This window comes from Miscanthus floridulus, chromosome 17 (assembly GCF_019320115.1).
Source record: "Miscanthus floridulus cultivar M001 chromosome 17, ASM1932011v1, whole genome shotgun sequence".
In the NCBI taxonomy this organism is placed as follows: domain Eukaryota; kingdom Viridiplantae; phylum Streptophyta; class Magnoliopsida; order Poales; family Poaceae; genus Miscanthus; species Miscanthus floridulus.
Window position 1 is genome coordinate 206,083 of NC_089596.1, and position 19,062 is coordinate 225,144.

The 19,062-nt window shown below is 39.8% G+C and overlaps 1 protein-coding gene across 1 annotated transcript; it reads right to left on the minus strand.

Moving 5' to 3' along the window:
- Positions 1-1,040: 1,040 nt before the first annotated feature.
- LOC136516486 (ABC transporter G family member 48-like) lies at positions 1,041-17,830 on the minus strand. Its single transcript, XM_066509892.1, has 14 exons — positions 17,693-17,830; positions 17,417-17,577; positions 17,202-17,305; positions 16,914-17,079; positions 16,697-16,822; positions 4,496-4,602; positions 4,068-4,400; positions 3,661-3,951; positions 3,470-3,553; positions 3,104-3,237; positions 2,535-2,762; positions 2,250-2,421; positions 1,552-1,806; positions 1,041-1,456 (listed from the first exon to the last, which is right to left on the minus strand). The coding sequence occupies exons 3-14, from the start codon at positions 17,259-17,261 to the stop codon at positions 1,181-1,183; spliced, it is 2,232 nt and encodes a 743-aa protein (XP_066365989.1). The 5' UTR covers positions 17,262-17,305; positions 17,417-17,577; positions 17,693-17,830; the 3' UTR covers positions 1,041-1,180.
- Positions 17,831-19,062: the final 1,232 nt, after the last annotated feature.

Here is a 19,062-nt window from a genome sequence, read left to right on the forward strand (position 1 = left end):
TCCTTTTATTTTTTATTTCTACTTTTTCCTTTGTCTTTTTTATTTTTATACATTAACCTATCTATTTTACATGGTCGTTTATGTTTCATATACTAGTTGTATACATATAATATAATGTTGTGCACCATATTTTTTTTACTATTTTTCACTTTTCTCTTCTTCTGATCTAATTGAATCTTATGACCACAAATCTGTAAAAGCTAAGTTGTGGGGATAAGCTTTCCGATCTACAATGTTACATATTTGTAAGTTATACTACGTAGTTATGATCATATTAATTTGCACATCTAAGTCTTGAATATATTATACGTCCAGCTTTACATCTAAATCACTCATCAAGTTATATATCTAAGTTATACAAACAAGTTGTTATAATATAAGTTATTATTATTGACTTTGTACATATAAGTTTGTTTATCTAACTTATAAATCTACAGCCTGTTCAGCTAGCTGGGCTGGATCGTGGATTATTTACTGCTGGCTAGTTTGGCTGGTTTGGTGTGAGAGAAAAATATTATTCCAGCTTATAATCCACGATCGTATACGACCCGTCGAAGAGGCTGCTAGCTTCTACATGCATGCCATCTATCTTATAAAAGTATATTTTATTTGACTACCATCACCCAATTGCACTGTTTGATTTCACCAAAAGAGACAAAGCAGCAGCGCGCGCTCTAGACCGCACGAAAACTGAAAGAGGGACGCGCACACCAGACCAGCCAATAAAGGAAACATGCAGGAATGAGGGGCGCGAACACTAGACCAGCCAATAAAGGATACATGCAGAAATGTTTTTTTTAAAAAAAGGAAAGTCATGGGAGATATTGGATCGTTAGCTAGATTTGAATCCGTTCGATCGCGAGTTAGTGGGAGCAGAAGCTGACGGTGAAACGAAAACGAACCCCGACACACTACGGCTGCTCTGAGCCTCACATATGACTCATTAGTGACGGCTCACAGGACATGTCACTTTTGTTCATCATTTTTTTAATATTTTCCACGTAGTACCATTGAGGAAACAAGAGGAATATATTATATATTGCTACTTGCATATAGGCTTCCGAAAGCAGTGGTAACTCCTAAAAATCCTCGTAATGACACATTTCGACTGCACTTGTTTTGACTAGAACTAGAACTTACGGCAACTGATTACAGATTCCTACGGCCCGTAGAGGTGGAGCTAACGTTTCTGGAAGTTGAAGAACTTGATGGAATAACCGAATACGAAGAAGAATGCAATGATGTAGGCGAAATGGACGAGCACAACATAGCCGAGGAAGTCATGCTGGATGCCGAGATTATCCTTCAAGAACTGCTTCACCACCACGGGTTTCCCACCGCCACCGGGAACTGAAAGCTCACCTTCGTTCTCGCCAAACTGAGACGCAACAACACCATAGATGGTCCACGAGACAGGGTTCGCCCAGTAGTACCAACTCCACCAAATTGGTATTGCCTGCAGCAGTGGCATATATAGCTCATAAGATCAGAGTCTCACTCAAATTGGAACCCAAACGCACACAGCTTAGCCTAGACGAGTAGTTTGCTCACCGGTCTAACGATGAGGAATCCAGCAAAGAGGTTCCAAAGAGGTAGTGCAAACGTGATAAAAATGTTTGCGAGCAATGCGGAGGGAGTGCATGCTACCAACATCATGCCGAACAATGTGAAGTAGTTGAAGCTTGCAGTAATGAAAAACAGGAAATAGAAGAATTTATCTGCTTTCCAGTCGTATCCGATCATCGCATATATGATGACTGTGTACAGTATCCCCTGTAAGACGTTGTAGATGACCTCCACACATGTCTGCCAAAACCAAATGTCAAATAAACTCGTAAAGGGATGGATTTATTAGTGATAGCTCACAGATAAGATGCCCATATCCACATTGTTATGCGACCTATGTTATGTCATAATGAGGTAAAAGGGGCTAAAGGAAATTCCATTCCTTTTACTCTGTCAAAGTCACTAAAATTGTTCTTCATTTAGCAAGTATACCCTGCTGTTCATTACTGAACTTTATAGTCCCACTTTTTCCTTTAATCATTGTTGGCCACATTTGAATATTATGTATTAGTATAATAGTATAAAAAACTGATAGGGCTAGTATTATACTGGTTTAGTAATTAGCATTACTGTTTCCATTTGATCTAGCAGCTGCCAAATTCATCCTCTACCCAGAAGCATGGGCTCCTACACTTATTTGAAACAAGTTCAATGCATCCAAAATGATTATATTTAAAGGTTACCTGAGCAAATGCATAAGATAATGGAGAGTACATCCCTGCTGCTTTTTCACGGTAGAAAACTGCTCGCTCAATCGATACAACAGGCTGAACCGTGATGCAATTTGAAGCCCCAAGAAAGAAGGTAGCAGCGTAAGTGGCTCCAAGTAGATTATATAAATCTTGTTGTGAATCTCTGTGTATCATAAATAGAAAACCTAAATGTATTATTGCCACCATAAATGCCAACATAGAATCATTCAAACAATTTTAGTTTCAAATAAAGCGTCAAAGTAGCTAGGCCCGTACATGGTCTTTCCTTTTTGCCAAAATACTGTACCAAATACAAGGCCAAAGAGAAATGTCATCAGATAGCGCATAGCATTGTAGGGCGGATTCTTCCAATAGGAACGGTATTGCTTCCAAAAGTTTGCGATGCATTGGCCGTAAAAATTCTGTGAATATTTTGTAGGAAATGACAGGTCCTGGTAGTCTGGTGGGGGAATACTCAACTCCTTGATAAGCTCTTGATTTTTCCTGATCATAGTTATGAAGGGAGAATATTTGTCAATAATATAAAACCATATCCCCTGCATTTCACAATTTTTGTCCAATTCTATTCCTAGCACAAACCAAGGAATCATCTAATCTAGGAAGTTAGATGCCATAGGAACCAAGTTTTTTATTCCACAATGGACAAGCAATATGAAACCATGCTCCCTAAGAAAACAAACAATAATATAAACGTGGGAAGTAAAATATGACACCAGAGGCCATTTTCACTCTCTTTCAGTTATTTTTTTCCTTCTGAAAAACAAGGATTGGTAGAACAAATCAGTGATAAAGAATGGCCTTGTTAAAAAATTGAGGGTGGTTACCTATAAAGCACAGAGTTAGCATAAATTTCAGCAAAATTCATGTTCAGTCGAGCCTCAGATAGAGGAGAGCTAACTTCCAGCACCCATGTTGCAGGATTATATCCTTCTGTGATCTTTGGAACACCTGGAATCGCCTGCAGGAAAATGAGATCAACAAAAGTTAAAATGCCCACTTTTGGTACACCCTGCATGACTGCATAAAGTTCATGACTTGTTTGGTCTTTGCTGAATATATATATATATATATATATATATTCAGCAAAGATATATATATATATATCTGTGAGCAAGTTATGCATTCCCCTTGAGAAACATCTAAAGACTTCTCGATCCCCAAACTCAAACACGTAAGAAAAGTGATCTGACCTCAAAATATTCAACTAGTTTGTGAGAGTGGCGACCAAGTTCACCAGCATAAATAACCTGACCTCCACGTTTCAAAAGCAGAAGCTGGAAAACAAACCAGTTGTGAGGATATCACATTGGTAAAAACTAAAACATTAAATGGTTTCTAGATGTGCACACACAAAGTTTTGAGGGAGGGAGAGAGAGAGGACCTCATCAAAAGACTCAAATATGTCGATGCTGGGCTGATGGATGGTGCAGACCACAGTACGCCCAGTGTTAACTGTATTTCTTACTGTACGCATGACAATTGCTGCAGCTCGAGCATCAAGACCAGAAGTTGGCTCATCCATGAAGATGATTGAAGGGTTCGCTACCAGCTCCACAGCAATTGTCAGCCTTTTTCTTTGCTCAGTTGATAATCCACTAACTCCAGGAAGACCCACAAGAGCGTCGCGCAACACATCAAGCTCTACAAGGGCCATCACTTCCTCCACAAACATCTAAGTGATTGAAGTTTAAATAAATCGGTCAGAAACAACTGCTGCTTGGAATTTCAAATATATTTAGAACGAGGTATATTTAATTCAGTGAGAAGCTCGCTGGTCGCTTTAAGTACCTTTTTCGTACCATCATCAATGTCTGAGGAAAGACGCAGCCAGGCAGAGTAGGTGATGGATTCAAATATAGTAACATTTGGAGAATGGATATCAGTTTGTTCACAATAACCACTAACCCGGGCAAAAGTTTCTTGTTTTTTGGGGAAACCAGACAGGGTAATATCTCCTTCAATAGCTCCGCTAGTTTTCCTTCCTGCCAGGACATCCATTAAAGTGGTCTTTCCAGCTCCACTCACACCAACTAATGCTGTCAGAACCCCTGGCCTAAAAGCACCACTGATATCAGAGAGCAGTTGTAAACGGCTTTCTGTGAATCCTTGTTCCTTCATTTCCTGAAAAATAAGATCTGAATATCAGATATTATGATTTTAGATAGAATCTTTTTTCTAATTCATGTCTGCCTTTAAGTTTTTATATATTTACTTACTGCAGGCATGTCGACATAATAGTTTACATGGTTAAAGCAAAGTGAAAGAGGCTGGAAAGGAAAAGTGACTCGTGACTCAGCTAGTGTGTTTGTTGCTCCATTAGTGCCTGCAGAAACAGGATACAAAGATATGCACAAAACATTAATGCTTACAATATCCATGCATGGGAAACAGAAGGCATCAATACTTGTAAGTTCAGGAAAAGTTCAACCAACAGACTAGACAAAAGAATGTTTAAGACACTAGTAGAGAAACGGCTTTTGATCCACTTCAAAATTTGGCTTTAGTCCCGGTATTTTTCGCGCCCGGGACTAGAGAGACCTTTAGTCCTGGTTTGTAGCTCCAACCAGAACTAAAGGTCTCTGCCCAACGGCTACTGCGGTAGGCTTTTGCTGCAGGGGACCTTTAGTCCCGGTTGGAACTACCAACCGGGACTAAAGGTTAACTTTTACTCCCGGTTGGTCCCTGCAACCGGGAGTAAAAGTCTACTCCCGGCTGGAGGCTCCATCCGAAACTAGAATGGATCATTTAGTCTCGGTTGGTGTCTCTAATCGGGACTAAAGGTCTCCTCTTATATACCCCTTCTTCCTCCCCGAGCCCGAGCCACTTCGAGCTCAGTGTTCTTGCTTCATCGCCGGCCTCTCTTCTTCCTCATCGCCGGTAATCACAAGATTTCTTTGATTCCTCCATCGATTCTTCGGTTCTAAAGGTTACCAACTTTATACTCTCATGTTTCATTAGTAGCATATCTCATTTTGTGGACTAGATATATGTGGTTTTTATGGTGGATTTTTTTTATTTGTAAGCCATTTAAGCTCAAAATCACTTTAAAGTTTGCATATTTGGATGAAGGTTAAAGTAGTTATTCCAAACTAGTATTCAGCTTTCATTTCTAGCTTGCATAGCACACTTCATGGTTTAGAGATATAGAGAATTTTAGAGTTTTTTTTAATTTTATTTATTTATAAAATGAGAAAATTATATTATATTAAAAATGAGTATAGAGAGTAGATGGCAACTGCTTCTGGATCCTCGGCCTCTCATCGGGTTCCAAAGCGACTAAGGCCGGACCTCCCTCTCATTGCATACGACAAGTGTGAGGAGAAGATTGTGATGGAGTACCGGGTGTGGAAAGAGTGTCCCAACAAGGGCCGTATCTTCTACAAGTGTCCGGATCGTAATGTGAGTTATTTTTGTCGCATTTGATGATTATGGTTAATTTATACTTATTTTCATGATGATTGTGATTAAAGTTCTAATTTTTTGTTTTAATTTTAGTGGGATGGCACTGGATGTTTAGGCTAGTACTGGGAGAAAGAGTATGTTGAACACGTGCAAAACTCTCTTGCACAGGTGGCTACGGCGGCTGATGAGGCAGTGATCCTACGGAAGAAGCCCATAGATGTTGAACAAACGCATGGTCTGTCTGTTTTAGTTGGGATTGGTCACGAAATCCTTATGCTGCTGATGTGTATTTTAGCTTTAGTCTTTTTAGTGGTAGTTGGGATTGTCTACATTATAGCGAGACTTTCATAAATTAATACCTTGTGTGGTGGCATGCATGTCGTATAATTAACTAATTATGTTCTAGGTTTTAATATGGTATGTATGTCATGTAATGCAGATGAGCCGACATTGGATGTATAATGCTGATCGCCGCTCCCAAGAGTTCATTAAGAGCATGCATTCTTTCTTACGTGTGGCCGAGGCAAACAAACACGATGGTTTCATGTGCTGCCCATGTGCCATATGTAAGAATTTAAAGGAATATGCTAGCTCAAGGAGTCTTTATTCATACTTGTTGAAGTCGGGTTTTATGCTAAACTATATTTGTTAGACGAAGCACGGAAAAACCGGGGTTGTAATGGAAGAAGGTGAAGAAGAACAATGGGACGATAATAACATTATTGTTGAATATGGTGCCTTCAATGATACTGAAATGAGGGAAGCTGAAGAAGAGGTAGGGGCAGAAGATGAGCCCGTTGATGATCTTGGTCAGGCCATTCGTGACGCACAAAGAGAATGCAAAAGTAAAAAGGAGAAGATAAAGTTCGAGCGCATGCTAGAGGATCATAAGAAATTGCTATACCCAACTTGTGATGCGGGGCAGAAAAAATTGGGTACCACACTGGAATTGCTGCAATGGAAGGCAAAGAATGGAGTATCTGACAAGGGATTTGGGGAGTTACTGAAAATCCAAAAGAAGATGCTTCCGAAGGATAACGAATTGCCCGCCACTATGTACGAAGCAAAACAGGTAGTCGCCCTTTGGGATTAGAAATCCAAAAGATACATGCATGTCCTAATGGCTATATCCTCTACCGTGGTGAGGAGTACGAGAAGTTAGATAAATACCCGGTATGTCATGCATCGCGGTATAAGATCAGGCGAGATGACCCTGGTGATGTTGAGGGCGAACGTCCCACGAAGAAAATCCCTATCAAGATTATGTGGTATGCTCCTATAATACCACGCTTGAAACATTTGTTCAGAAACAAAGACCATGCAAAGTTGTTGCGATGGCACAAAGAAGACCGTAAGGTAGACAATATGTTGAGACACCCTGCTGATGGGTCCCAGTGGAGAGCAATCGATAGAGAATTCTTAGAGTTTGCAAATGACGCAAAAAACTTAAGGTTTGCTTTAAGTACGGATGGTATGAATCCTTTCAGGGAGCAGAGCAGTAGTCATAGCACTTAGCCTGTTACTCTATGTATCTACAACCTTCCTCCTTGGTTATGCATGAAGCCTAAGTTTATTATGATGCCAGTGCTCATCTAGGGCCCAAGGCAACCTGGCAACAACATCGATGTGTACCTGAGGCCACTAGTTGAAGAACTTCTACTTTTGTGGAACAGACTAGGTGTATGTGTGTGGGATGAGCATAAACAGGAGCACTTTGACCTACGAGCATTGTTGTTCGTAACAATCAATCATTGGCCTGCTCTAAGTAATCTTTTAGGACAATCAAACAAGGGATATAATACATGCACGCACTGTTTTGATGACATTAAAGGTATATTCTTGAAAAAATGTCAAAAGATCGTGTACCTTGGCCATCGTCGATTTCTTCCTATGAATCACCCCCTAAAAAAGAAAGGCAAGCATTTTAAAGGTAAGGCAGACCCCTAGACCAAGCCGGGCAACCAAACTAGTGAGGATATACTCAATATGGTCAAGGATGTGAAAGTAGTATTTGGAAAGGCACATGGCAGCGAACCTGTTCCGAACGACGTCGACGGTCATGCACCCATGTGGAAGAAGAAGTCCATATTTTGGGAGCTACCCTATTGGCAAGTCTTAGAGGTCCGTAGCGCGATCGACGTGATGCACTTGACGAAGAATCTTTGTGTGAACCTGCTAGGCTTCATGGGTGTGTATGGGAAGCCTATGGGCACACTTGAAGCATGACAGGACCTATGGTGTTTGAAAGAACGAGACAACCTGCATCTAGAGAAGACAGATGATGGATGCTATTACTTAAGTCCTGCCAGCTACACTCTTAGCAAAGAAGAGAAGGAAAGCATGTTTGAATGCCTAGCAAGCATCAAGGTACCATCTGGATTCTCCTTGAATATAAAGGGTATAATAAATGTGTCAGAGAAGAAATTTCTAAACTTAAAGTCCCATGACTGCCATATGCTCATGACGTAATTGCTTCTAGTTGCATTAAGAGGAATTCTACCTCCAAATGTACGTCTAGCCACCGTGAAGCTATGTGCATTCCTCAATGCAATTTCTCAAAAGACAATTGATCTAATGGATCTAGCTAAACTATAGAATGATATGGTTCAATGTCTTGTCAGCTTTGAGTTGGTGTTCCCTCCTTCCTTCTTTAATATCATGACACACCTCCTAGTTCACCTGGTCAAGGAGGTTAGCATTCTCGGTCCTATGTTCCTGCACAATATGTTCCCCTTGAGAGGTTCATGGGAGTCCTAAAGAAATATGCTCACAACTATGCTCGGCTAGAAGGAAGCATCGCCAAGGGCTATGGAACAGAGGAGGTCATTGAGTTTTGTGTTGACTTTATTCCCGACCTTGACCCGATTGGTGTTCCTAAATCGCAATACGAGGGGAGACTAAGTGGAAAAGGGACACTAGAGAAGGAAACATATATTGGTACGTAGGACAATCATTTTAATAAAGCACACTACACAGTTCTGCAAAACTCTTCCTTGGTGGATCCGTATATCGAGACACATAAAGAGTTGCTTCGATTCGAGTTTTTAGGGAAGTCTGAAGCTTGGATTATGTGTCAGCATATGAAAACTTTTAGCGACTGGTTGCGAAAAGAATGTTAGGGTGATGAGAGTATTGATGAGCAATTGTATTTGTTGGCTAGGCAGCCATCGTGGCATATCCTCACATACAAAGGGTACAAGATAAATGGGAATATATTTTACACAGTAGCCCAAGATAAAAGGAGCACCAACCAAAACAGTGATGTCCGCATTGATGCCACCGACCTTAATGGAAATAAGCAAACATATTATGGCTGCATAGAGGAGATATGGGAACTAAACTGTGCACCTACTTTTAAAGTACCTTTGTTCAAGTGCCAATGGATAAAGGCGACTAGAGGCGGGGTAGCAGTCGACAACCAGTATGGAATGACAACCGTGGACCTCAATAATATTAGGTACAAAGACAAACCATTCGTCCTTGCCAAGGATGTGAATTAGGTGTTCTATGTCAAGGACATGTCTACAAAACCGAAGAGAGGGAAAAACAACAACGACCCAATCAATGAGCCAAAGCACCACATAGTTCTTTTAGGGAAAAGAATCATCATTGGAATTGAAGACAAGTCAGACATATCAGAAGATTATGAAAAGGATGACCGAATTCCACCCTTCACAGTGAACAAAGACCCAAGCATCCAGCTAAATGATGAGGACACTCCATAGTTACGGCGTGATCATAACCAAGGGATATACGTTAAGAAGAAGTTCACTACTGTGCTCGCTTGATATATATAGTGATGTTTAATAGTGTGTATTAGAGGTATTATGTAATAATTGTGAATTCAGAGATGTTTATTAGGTGTTTCCCTTTTTTTCTATGTTCAGATTAAATTTGTGTTTGATGGTGGGATTTCCATGTCGCACAAAGCAAAAAAGCAAAAGCAATGCATCTAATGTGAAAAAATTAGTAAAAAAATTGTTTTAGTCCTAGCTTGATATGGTGATGTATTAGACCTATTATGTAATAATTGTGACTTCATATTTTTTTGTCGTGTTTTCATATTTTCTACGGTTTAAATGAATTTTCAACGTTAATAAGATGTGAAAACTAATTTCCTGTCGAAAAGCAATAGTTTTAATGATTTTAATTAAGTTGTACATTTTTGCATGGTGAAAATTATGATTATTATTTACACTATATTAAATATTTATACGGTAAAACAAAAGAGTTTAGGTTACAGATTTTTTATGTACAATAATGCAAAACCAGGTCTAGGAATTCTTTTTGTAATTTTTTTGCTAATATTTTATTTACTAGGCAATTATCAACTCTCTGCATATTTATATAAAAGAAATATATAAAAAAGGAAAAACTTCTACAAACCGACGGGAAGCCAAACTGCTAGTCACCTTTACTCCTGGGTTGATCAACCACCCGGGACTAAAGATGGGATGTGTTTTCACGGCCTGCCAAAATTCCCTTTACTCCCGTGCTATGGCTGCACCCGGGACTAAAGGTCAGACTTTTAGTCCCGGTTCTAACCATCACCCGGAACTAAAGAACCGTTAGTCCTGGGCTGTGGCTTAACCTAACCATCACCCAGAACTAAAGGACCTTTAGTCCTGGGCTGTGGCTTCACTTGGGACTAAAGGTCCCCCTATATAGCGCCTCCTCTCTTTCCCCCTCCATCATCTCTTGTTCTTTGCTGAGAGCCACCACGCTGCCACTGCTCCTTATCGCCTCCAGCACCACCTCCACACACGCGCACCTCTCTCGCCATCTCCGTCGGTGGCCCGACTCACGCCTCTCCTGTCCGAGCACGACGTGCAGATCCAAATCCGCCATCGTCGTCCTCACCCTCACCTAGATCTAATCTGGAACTGCCTCCGTCGTCGTCGTCGTCGTCCACGCGCGCGCCTACCTCCGGCACTGCCTCGTCACGCGCACGCTTCGTCCCCAGCCCGCACGAGCATGCCTCCTCTCTCTGGCTAGCCTCTCATCCCTCGTCCTCATCGCCGTGCACTCATCCTCGTCGTTGAGAGATCACCTCCGGCCAGCACCGCGCCTCGAGCTCGTCCTTCGTCCCCGACGGCTGGCTCTATGCGCACGCGCGCCTCATCCTGGCCGACTCCACACGCTCATCATGCTCCACGCTCATCGTCCTCGATCTCCTCACCGTGCTTGTGCTCGTGGTCGTCTTGCCATCGTGCTTGCAATTAGTAGAGTCTGAAACTGCTAGTCCTACTTGCTTGTTGCTTGTTGCCTTGTAGGAATGATTTAGTATCAAAAAGAAAAAAAATCATCTCCTTTATTTACAGGTTATTATCCATTTACCGTGTTTGTGTGCAGATATATCTAGGGTGGAGAGTATTTTCAAGATGTTTGTATTAACTCAATGTATTTTTCTTCAAATATCAACCAAAAGTCCATTCATTTCTTTAAAAAACAGCTAGTTTTAATAATGGTTCAGATGAACGCAAATTTATTCAAACCACTCATCTTGGTTGCAAATATATAAAAAAATCTAGACTTGCTAACTTAAGCATGGTACATAATTGTGCTCGTCGTGCTAACTTAAGTACATATATATCAACACTTGAGTTAATTTATTAGGATACTAAAAGTAACTATATATTGTAGTAACTTGAGCATGGTACATAATTGTGCTCACCGTGCTATATGTGAGCAACAGTGTGTATAGAAAATGTAGTAGTTTACTTAAATAATATATATATATAGAAAAAATGTTGAGTGGATGAATTGTAGAAAAAATGTAGTAGTGTACTACAATATATAGTTGCAGAAATATATTAGAATCTTCGTCACAATTGAAAAGATTGTTTTTATTAGTGCTATGAATTTTTTGGTATATATATCTGAATTTTGATATATTAACATTAATGTTGATATATATCCTAATATCCTAAGCTCCGCTCCAAACCCTAACCTAGCCGAGCTCCGCTCTAAACCTTAACAAAGGCGTAAATAATAACCTTAAATTCTATAGTTATATATATTTGATTCTTCATAATTAGGGTGACATGAATTTTGATATATTTATATAAACCAATTTAGATCAGGATATATATAACCTAATATTCTGAACTCGCTCCTAATCCTAACCCGGCCGAGCTCCACTCCGAACTCTTATATATACCTAATCAAGTTCCGCGCATGCAAACCCTAACCAGAGCTCGGCTTAAATAATAACCCTAAATTCTATAATTATTTAAGTTTAATCCCCTAGCTCTATCCATTAAATAGCATATGCATGACTAGTGTATGGATTTCTAGAAAATAAGAAATCAAAGTTAAGCTTTGGAGACTTGAATTTTGAGTGTAGTTATTTAATTAAATTTAAGCACATGACTTGATTCATTTTATAGTTATATGGTTTTTATTTTTTATAGATATATCTAGTGGTGTAAAACCTAAATGGCTGCCCCGAGAGACAACATGGATGAAGAAATGATAGATATTATCAGCACCGGTACTCAATTTGCCGATGATGAACAGCAGGATGTAGATGACGGAGTCAATACTTGGCTCTTGAAAATAATCAAAAAAATATTGTGCAAGAAAATACTAGCGAGTTATATATATTTATATATATATTTGAATATTATATATATATATTTGAATATCTATCATCTATTATGTGTACACATGATATTTATTTATTCTTTTTTTATACATAGCCCCCTAGATCAACGACCACAACGGCGAAAAGCAAAAATATTCGAGCCCCAAAAAAGCCATTGGAGGGGTGCTACATAATATCAAAATTCAATATCGAGACAGGCGAACCACTTGGTCCACATGCAAGGAAATTCATGCAACATTGTGGATGCCTTGTAAGGGACAGACTTCCGATTAGTGCCCGTGAATGGAAGCAAAAGATCAACGAGCCTCATGTTAGTTTTGTCTCTGATCTTGATAAGAATTTAATTTGAGATGATATCCTTCAATATTTCACGTTGCAAGCGGATGATTATGATGATATCAACGATGATGAATTGAAGGAGCTAGTTCGAAAGTGGGCTATGAAGAAGATGGACACACAATTCCAGATTTGGAAGAAATCCCTATGTATGAAATTCGTCAAGAAGAACCTAACACCCAATTTCAATACTAGTGGCCCGCTCGTGAAGTTGAGGCCCTACTAGAATAATTTTGTACAATACAAGATATCAGAAGAGAGCAAGGAGCGGGTGAGAAGGAACCAACAGAATGCCCGACAGAAGGTATACCACCATGGCATGGGATTAGGTGGCTACGCGACTGCCATTCTCAAGTGGGAAAAAATAGAAGCGGACATTCTTGCTAAGGGTATCACACTAGAATCACTCAATTGGCCCAAACGCACGAAGAATTGGTTTTTCGCTCATGGGGGAAGACTAGATCTAGAGACCGGGAAGCTGGTTCATGGCCCAAAACTCGAAAGAGCACATAAAGATTTTCTTATGCTTTATAAGCTAAAGCTATTGGTGCGTTCAGGCCTAATAGAGAGAAGGATGAACTGTCATATGTCATCGGGACTACTGAACACAGTGGCCGAACAAGAGGTTTAGGACGAAACATTTCTTGGGAGCATGGTTTCCCTAACGATAGAGATACCTACAGAAGCCGGCAGAGAAGGAAGGATTAGAAAGCAGCGTGGATCAGCAGGTTGGAGGAATATGTTCGTGAGTCACGGGAGGCGTTGCTTCAAGCACAGGAGCGCGAAAAAAACATGCAAGCTAGAATGCAGGATGAAATCATAAAGCAAGTGCAAATAGCAATGAGTGCCTAAAGGCAGGCATCAGATCCAGGAATCAACATTAATATTAGCCCCCCTGATCAGTGGAAAATAGCTGCGCTTCCATGGAGTTGCCAAATTAAGATGACACAATGCTATGTTTCCCCGTGGATGACATCACTGCACCATTTATATCATGTGAGCTATATATTCCAAAAAGGAATGCCACAATCATGGTGGCTCTTGGTGTTTTTTCTCCTCTAGATCCTACCAAGACACTAAGAATCTATGGGGCAATAATACCACCTGGATATGTTAGTGTCTCAGTGGATAAAGTTAACAAAGGTTTTAGTGATCTGGCTCTTGACATTCCAGAAGGTGATGGCGAGAAGACTTTAGGAGAAGCAGAGAAGACATTCATACTATGGCGCAAGCGCTACATCATTATTCCTAGGGTCTCTAGTCCACCGCCGCTTCCTCAACTGCCAGACAATAGGTGCGGACAAAAGTGAATGAAACAATTTTTTCACTAATTTTCTATTGACATGCATGATTAATAATAGCAATTTCTTATACCTAATTATTTTTTTTGTACTCACACAGCAGGGCCTCTGCCAACCTAAGTCCAATTATTTAATCTCTAGATTATCATAGTGCTCCAGGTAATTAGGTGGCAACGCCGCCACCGCCGCCACCTCCAAGGAGGTCTCCAACGCCTCCAAGGAGGTCTTCAACGGCTGCCTCGCCTCCCTTGATGACCAAGAAGCAGCCAACTCCTAAGAGGTCCGCCCCGCAAATGAAGTCATTAGCCCACCAGGCGGTAAAGAAGAAAGCCTCCTCTAATCTAGTTATTCCTCAAAAATAGTCTTACAAAAAAAGTGAAAAGGAATTAAATGCTGCAGTACAAAAAGATGTGAACAGTTTCTTCAAAAAAGTAAGAAAGAAACGAGAAGCGAGGGAGAACCCGGAGAAACCATACTTCTACCTACCTTCAGATCTTCTAAGAAAGAAGGTGGACCAGAAAAAGCGGGAATCTCAAAAGACCCTACCAAAATCGGACTATGATCGCTCTCTCACCAAGTCATTTGAGGTGGCGCAGAAAAAGACTAGAGTAGGGAAAGGTGTTGCACAACTCGAACAACAATCACAACAATCAGTCTCCCCTCTTGTCATTCATAATGAATATGGTTCAAACTTAGACTTACTAGACATTGATTTTGAGGACCTGGCTCGGTTTTACGAGGATACCGGTTTAGACCTTGCCTAAGTGCTCGCTGAAGGACCATCTGCTCCGAAAGTGGATCTTTAAAAGAAATTTGAACATGGAAAGAGTCTATACAACCCTAAGGCCTTAGGTGAACTGAATGTACCTGCTAAACAAGTGGTACATGGCGGCATGTGAATGGGGAGAGAACTTTATTTCTGTCAGAGTTAGAAACCAATATTACTTCCGTGGCGATGACGTTATATATGTCGAGTTTTTAGAATTACACCAACTATGCCACCTGGACTCTCTCGACAAAAGTCTCATTAGCTGCTATTGTCTGTAAGTGTGATTATTTTCTACTATTAAAGTATATATATAAAGCTACATGTATATATAAATTATATATCCTCACACTATATTTTTATATATGCAGATATGAGATGACAGAACTTAGAAAGAGAAAGGATAATGATGTTGGTTTTGTTGATCCAAATATCGTATTCAAACACCCTAATCCCCTGCCTCAATGAAAAGCTGAACTCAAGAAAAATCTCATGAGGTTCTTAGTGAACCAACAAAATAAGGACATACTCTTCCCCTATAACTTTAAGTGAGTGTTAAATATTTAATATCGATCATATGAACATTTGTTTAATTATTTGCTTACTAGCTAAGCTATCTCCCATATATATGTTGACCCTAGTTAATGTCGATCATATTTATGTATAAAAACATATGCAGCAATCACTGGATATTGATGGTCATCGATATGACCAATAGTCGGTTGAGCATCTTAGACTCGTTAAGAAAAGAGCAAACAGAGTACCAAGACATGATAGATATTATCTAAGGGTAATTTGGTCTCTCTAGCAACTATATATACCCCGATCTCTTAACTACAACAATTATTAAAGGCCAAATTAATTTTTTATTTTATTGGGCGCAGTGTTTGAAAAAGTTTCATTGAGGAACACCACATGAAACATTGCAAAGCGCCACTAGATGTAATCGCACACAAAGTAAGTACTAGCTACATTTATATATATATATATATATATATATATATATATAATTCAATTAATTAACACCATACATGCTTTCAATTCACCAGATCTTTTTCTCGTAAAAGTGGGTTCTGAGGCAAGAACAGGGGAACAACTACTGTGGATACTATATTTGCGAGTTCATCATAGCATATGCAAAAAGAACTCCTGAAGAGATCCTCAACGTACGTTATATAAATATATTCATATATTCACAATTTCTTTTATTGCTCATATATATAAGTAATCACGTGACTAGTATATATATATATATATATTAATACTTTTTCTTTAACTTTTATTGAAGACTCTATGGTTGAAGGAAAAAGTCATACGACGTGACCAACTGAAAGCAATTCAAGAGACCATAGTAGGATTTCTTAATGACCAGATCTTAAATCCCGTCGGCGAGTTCTACAATGACGTGAACGAAACATGGAAGCCAAACCAGATGGAGTGAATTTATTATCCCAAGGATATGATAGAATATACAATGCAAGCTTTATTTGTAATATATATACACATATTATATGTACATAAAATAACGTACAATATATGTATATGCATGTAATATATACGTTAGTTTCATACTTTAGTTTGTACCAAATGTTCGAACATTATAAGTGTGTAGAATACGTATATTATTAGCAGCGTAGAATGCGTATTCGAAAACCAAAACGAATCATCAATTGAAAATAGAAACAAAAAAAGAAAAAAAAACATTTAGTTCCGGTTGGTAATACCAACCGGGACTAAAGGGCCGGCCCACGTGGCCAGGCCGAGAGTCCTCTTTAGTCCCGGTTGATATTACCAACCGACCTTTAGTCCCGGGCGAGAAACCGGGACTAAAGGAGGGGCCCTTTAGCCCCACATTCGTGCTCTCGGTTGAAAAATCGGGACTGAAGGGGTTTCCCAACCGGGAGTACAATTCGTTTCTATACTAGTGAGAGGATGTAGTAGTCTAATATGCATGTACAAGATACCCTAAAATAAATTGAAACATGACATCTACATGCGTTTGCACCTGGATCACTGTATACAGCTTGGGATATTTCATCTTCGCTTCTTGCATCTTTGCTTCTTCCTTTCAATACCATTTCATTTACATCGTCTTCACCATCTGAAACTAAGGTATTGGAGCCACTACTAGCTGGAAGGAATGAAACATATAAAAAATAAGTCCCGGCTTAAGAAAAAGTGTCCACCACAAATACAAGAAGAAAAAAAATGATAGTGCTTACAACTTAAATATGTAAGGGCCCAAAGGTAGAGCATGTTGAACAAAATAATGAATCCTATAAGGGCTCCGATGGAAAACCAAAAACCCCATTCTCCAGTAAACAAGCCTTTGGATTTAAGAATTGCTTTGCCTACTGTTGGTGCATCAATAGTCGTGTCATTGTTTGGCTTCAGTAAAAAGGCTATCATTAATCCAAAATTAAAATCACCTTTCCAAGATTAGTATATTGAGTCCTTGTTATCTGAGCCTCAAGAAGAAAACGAGTAGGTTCATAGAAAAAAAAACTTACAATAGCCCACCTACTAGCAAGGAATTCGTTGATAGATATTGCATTTTGACTATACATCATAGGTGATGCTCAGTAACCCCAGATCCACCATGGTTTGATGTCATCTGTTAACATCATAATCAGTGGTCAAAAGGTTACTTCCATCCATATAAATGACAGGATTTTGCTGATTTCTCGTGCCTAGAGAAATAAAAAATGAATGACAGCATACTTACTTCTACGGATGACAAATCCTCCAAAGATGAAAATAATGAGCAGCACAAACATCCCAAAAGTATTGGCCACAACCATTGTTTTCAAAATAGCACCAAGAAACCGGAATAAAGCCATTGCCATTTGGTGTGTGGCAAAGAAAGCTATAAACTGACGAAAGAACCTATTACCAAAAGAGAGATGAGCTGACTCATGAAGCTACTGTAATGTCCCACAATATCAAAATGACAAAATCCGACTATGTAAATGATGAAAGTTGGTAGAAGGATTATGCATACCTTCCTGCAGCAGGTGCAAAGCCCATCACGTAGTACGTGAGAACAACCCATACTGATGATTCCACGAGCGAGACAGGAACTTTTAATATTATGTTTGCCACTCCTAAGGTCCATGCGGGGAAGAATAAGAAATCCCTATGTTTGTAGAAAACTGGAAGATTCTTTATGGTCAATTGTAGCTCAGCAAACCCATTGAACATGATCGTTATTAAACCAAAAGTCAGAGCCCCAAAGAATTTGGTGCCATCAGCAATCTGCCCATGGGGCATCTTTGTTCCGAGGAACACAGTCATGGACATGCACTACTGGATTCAGGTTCTTTGCCAAGTGCCTGAGGCACTCGGCAAAGACCAAATTGCACTCGGCAAAGCCTTTGCCGAGTACGGCACTCGATAAAGAACACACGGCAAAAAATTGATCGGCAAAATCCTCTTTGCCGAGTGTTTTTTATCGGGCACTCGGCAAAGGCTTTGCCGAGAGCCCCGGGGGCACTCGGCAAAGAAAAGCGACCGTCACGACGTCGGCCCCGTTGACGGTCGCTTTGCCGAGTGCTAACCCTGCAGGCACTCGGCAAAGATTTTTTTATTTTTTTTAAAAAAAAATTCTTTGCCGAGTGCCCTCTATCCGGCCCTTGGTAAAAATATTTTATTTTTTTTCTAAAAATTATTTGCTGAGTGTCCCCTGGCCGACGCTCGGCAAAGTTTGAATTTTTTTTTAAAAAAATTCTTTGCCGAGTGCACTCTGGTCGGCACTCGGCAACGTTTGATTTTTTTTAAAAAAAAAATTTCTTTGCCGAGTACAATGGTCATGGCACTCGTCAAAGCTGGAAAAATGGTTTTTCGAGCACCCATTTTCCAGCTTTGCCGAGTGATGTGACAATGGCACTCGGCAACGGGGTCCTTTGCCGAGTGCAACACTCGGCAAAGTAACCAAAAACGGTAATTTTTAATTTTTTTTTACATTCCATCATGACAAATAAATTCATACAAACATATATCACATATATATCTCATCCATCACATATATATATCTCATCCATCCTCACATCCATTCGCACGTATCACATTCATCACAATATATATCACATATATAATAATAAGTGCTCAAATTCATCCAAATAAATCCACAAGTCCATCACTGTTTACACCTGAATTTGGAAGAAGGGTCTCAGAAGCTCGGGAGCTCCTAAGATCATGACAGCAGGGGATCAGTTGCGTGCAAATCGAAACCAGCTGATTCGGATGCAACGCTAGAATCGGCTTTCTTCAGATTGCGCCAGCAGATAATGACGGAGACTGATTGGCGCTGAGATGAGACATGCTGGACTCTACAAAAAGAAAAAGATTAGAGTCCAAGTTATCTTAAATTAG

Coding starts and splice junctions, on each gene's coding strand:
- LOC136516486 (XM_066509892.1), bottom strand. CDS start 17,261: ATGATGTATAGTCAAAATGCAATATCTATCAACGAATTCCTTGCTAGT. Junction 4,603..16,696: donor AGCTGTATACAGTGATCCAG/GTGCAAACGCAT, acceptor CTGTTTCTGCAG/GCACTAATGGAGCAACAAAC. Junction 1,457..1,551: donor GATTCCTCATCGTTAGACCG/GTGAGCAAACTA, acceptor CCACTGCTGCAG/GCAATACCAATTTGGTGGAG.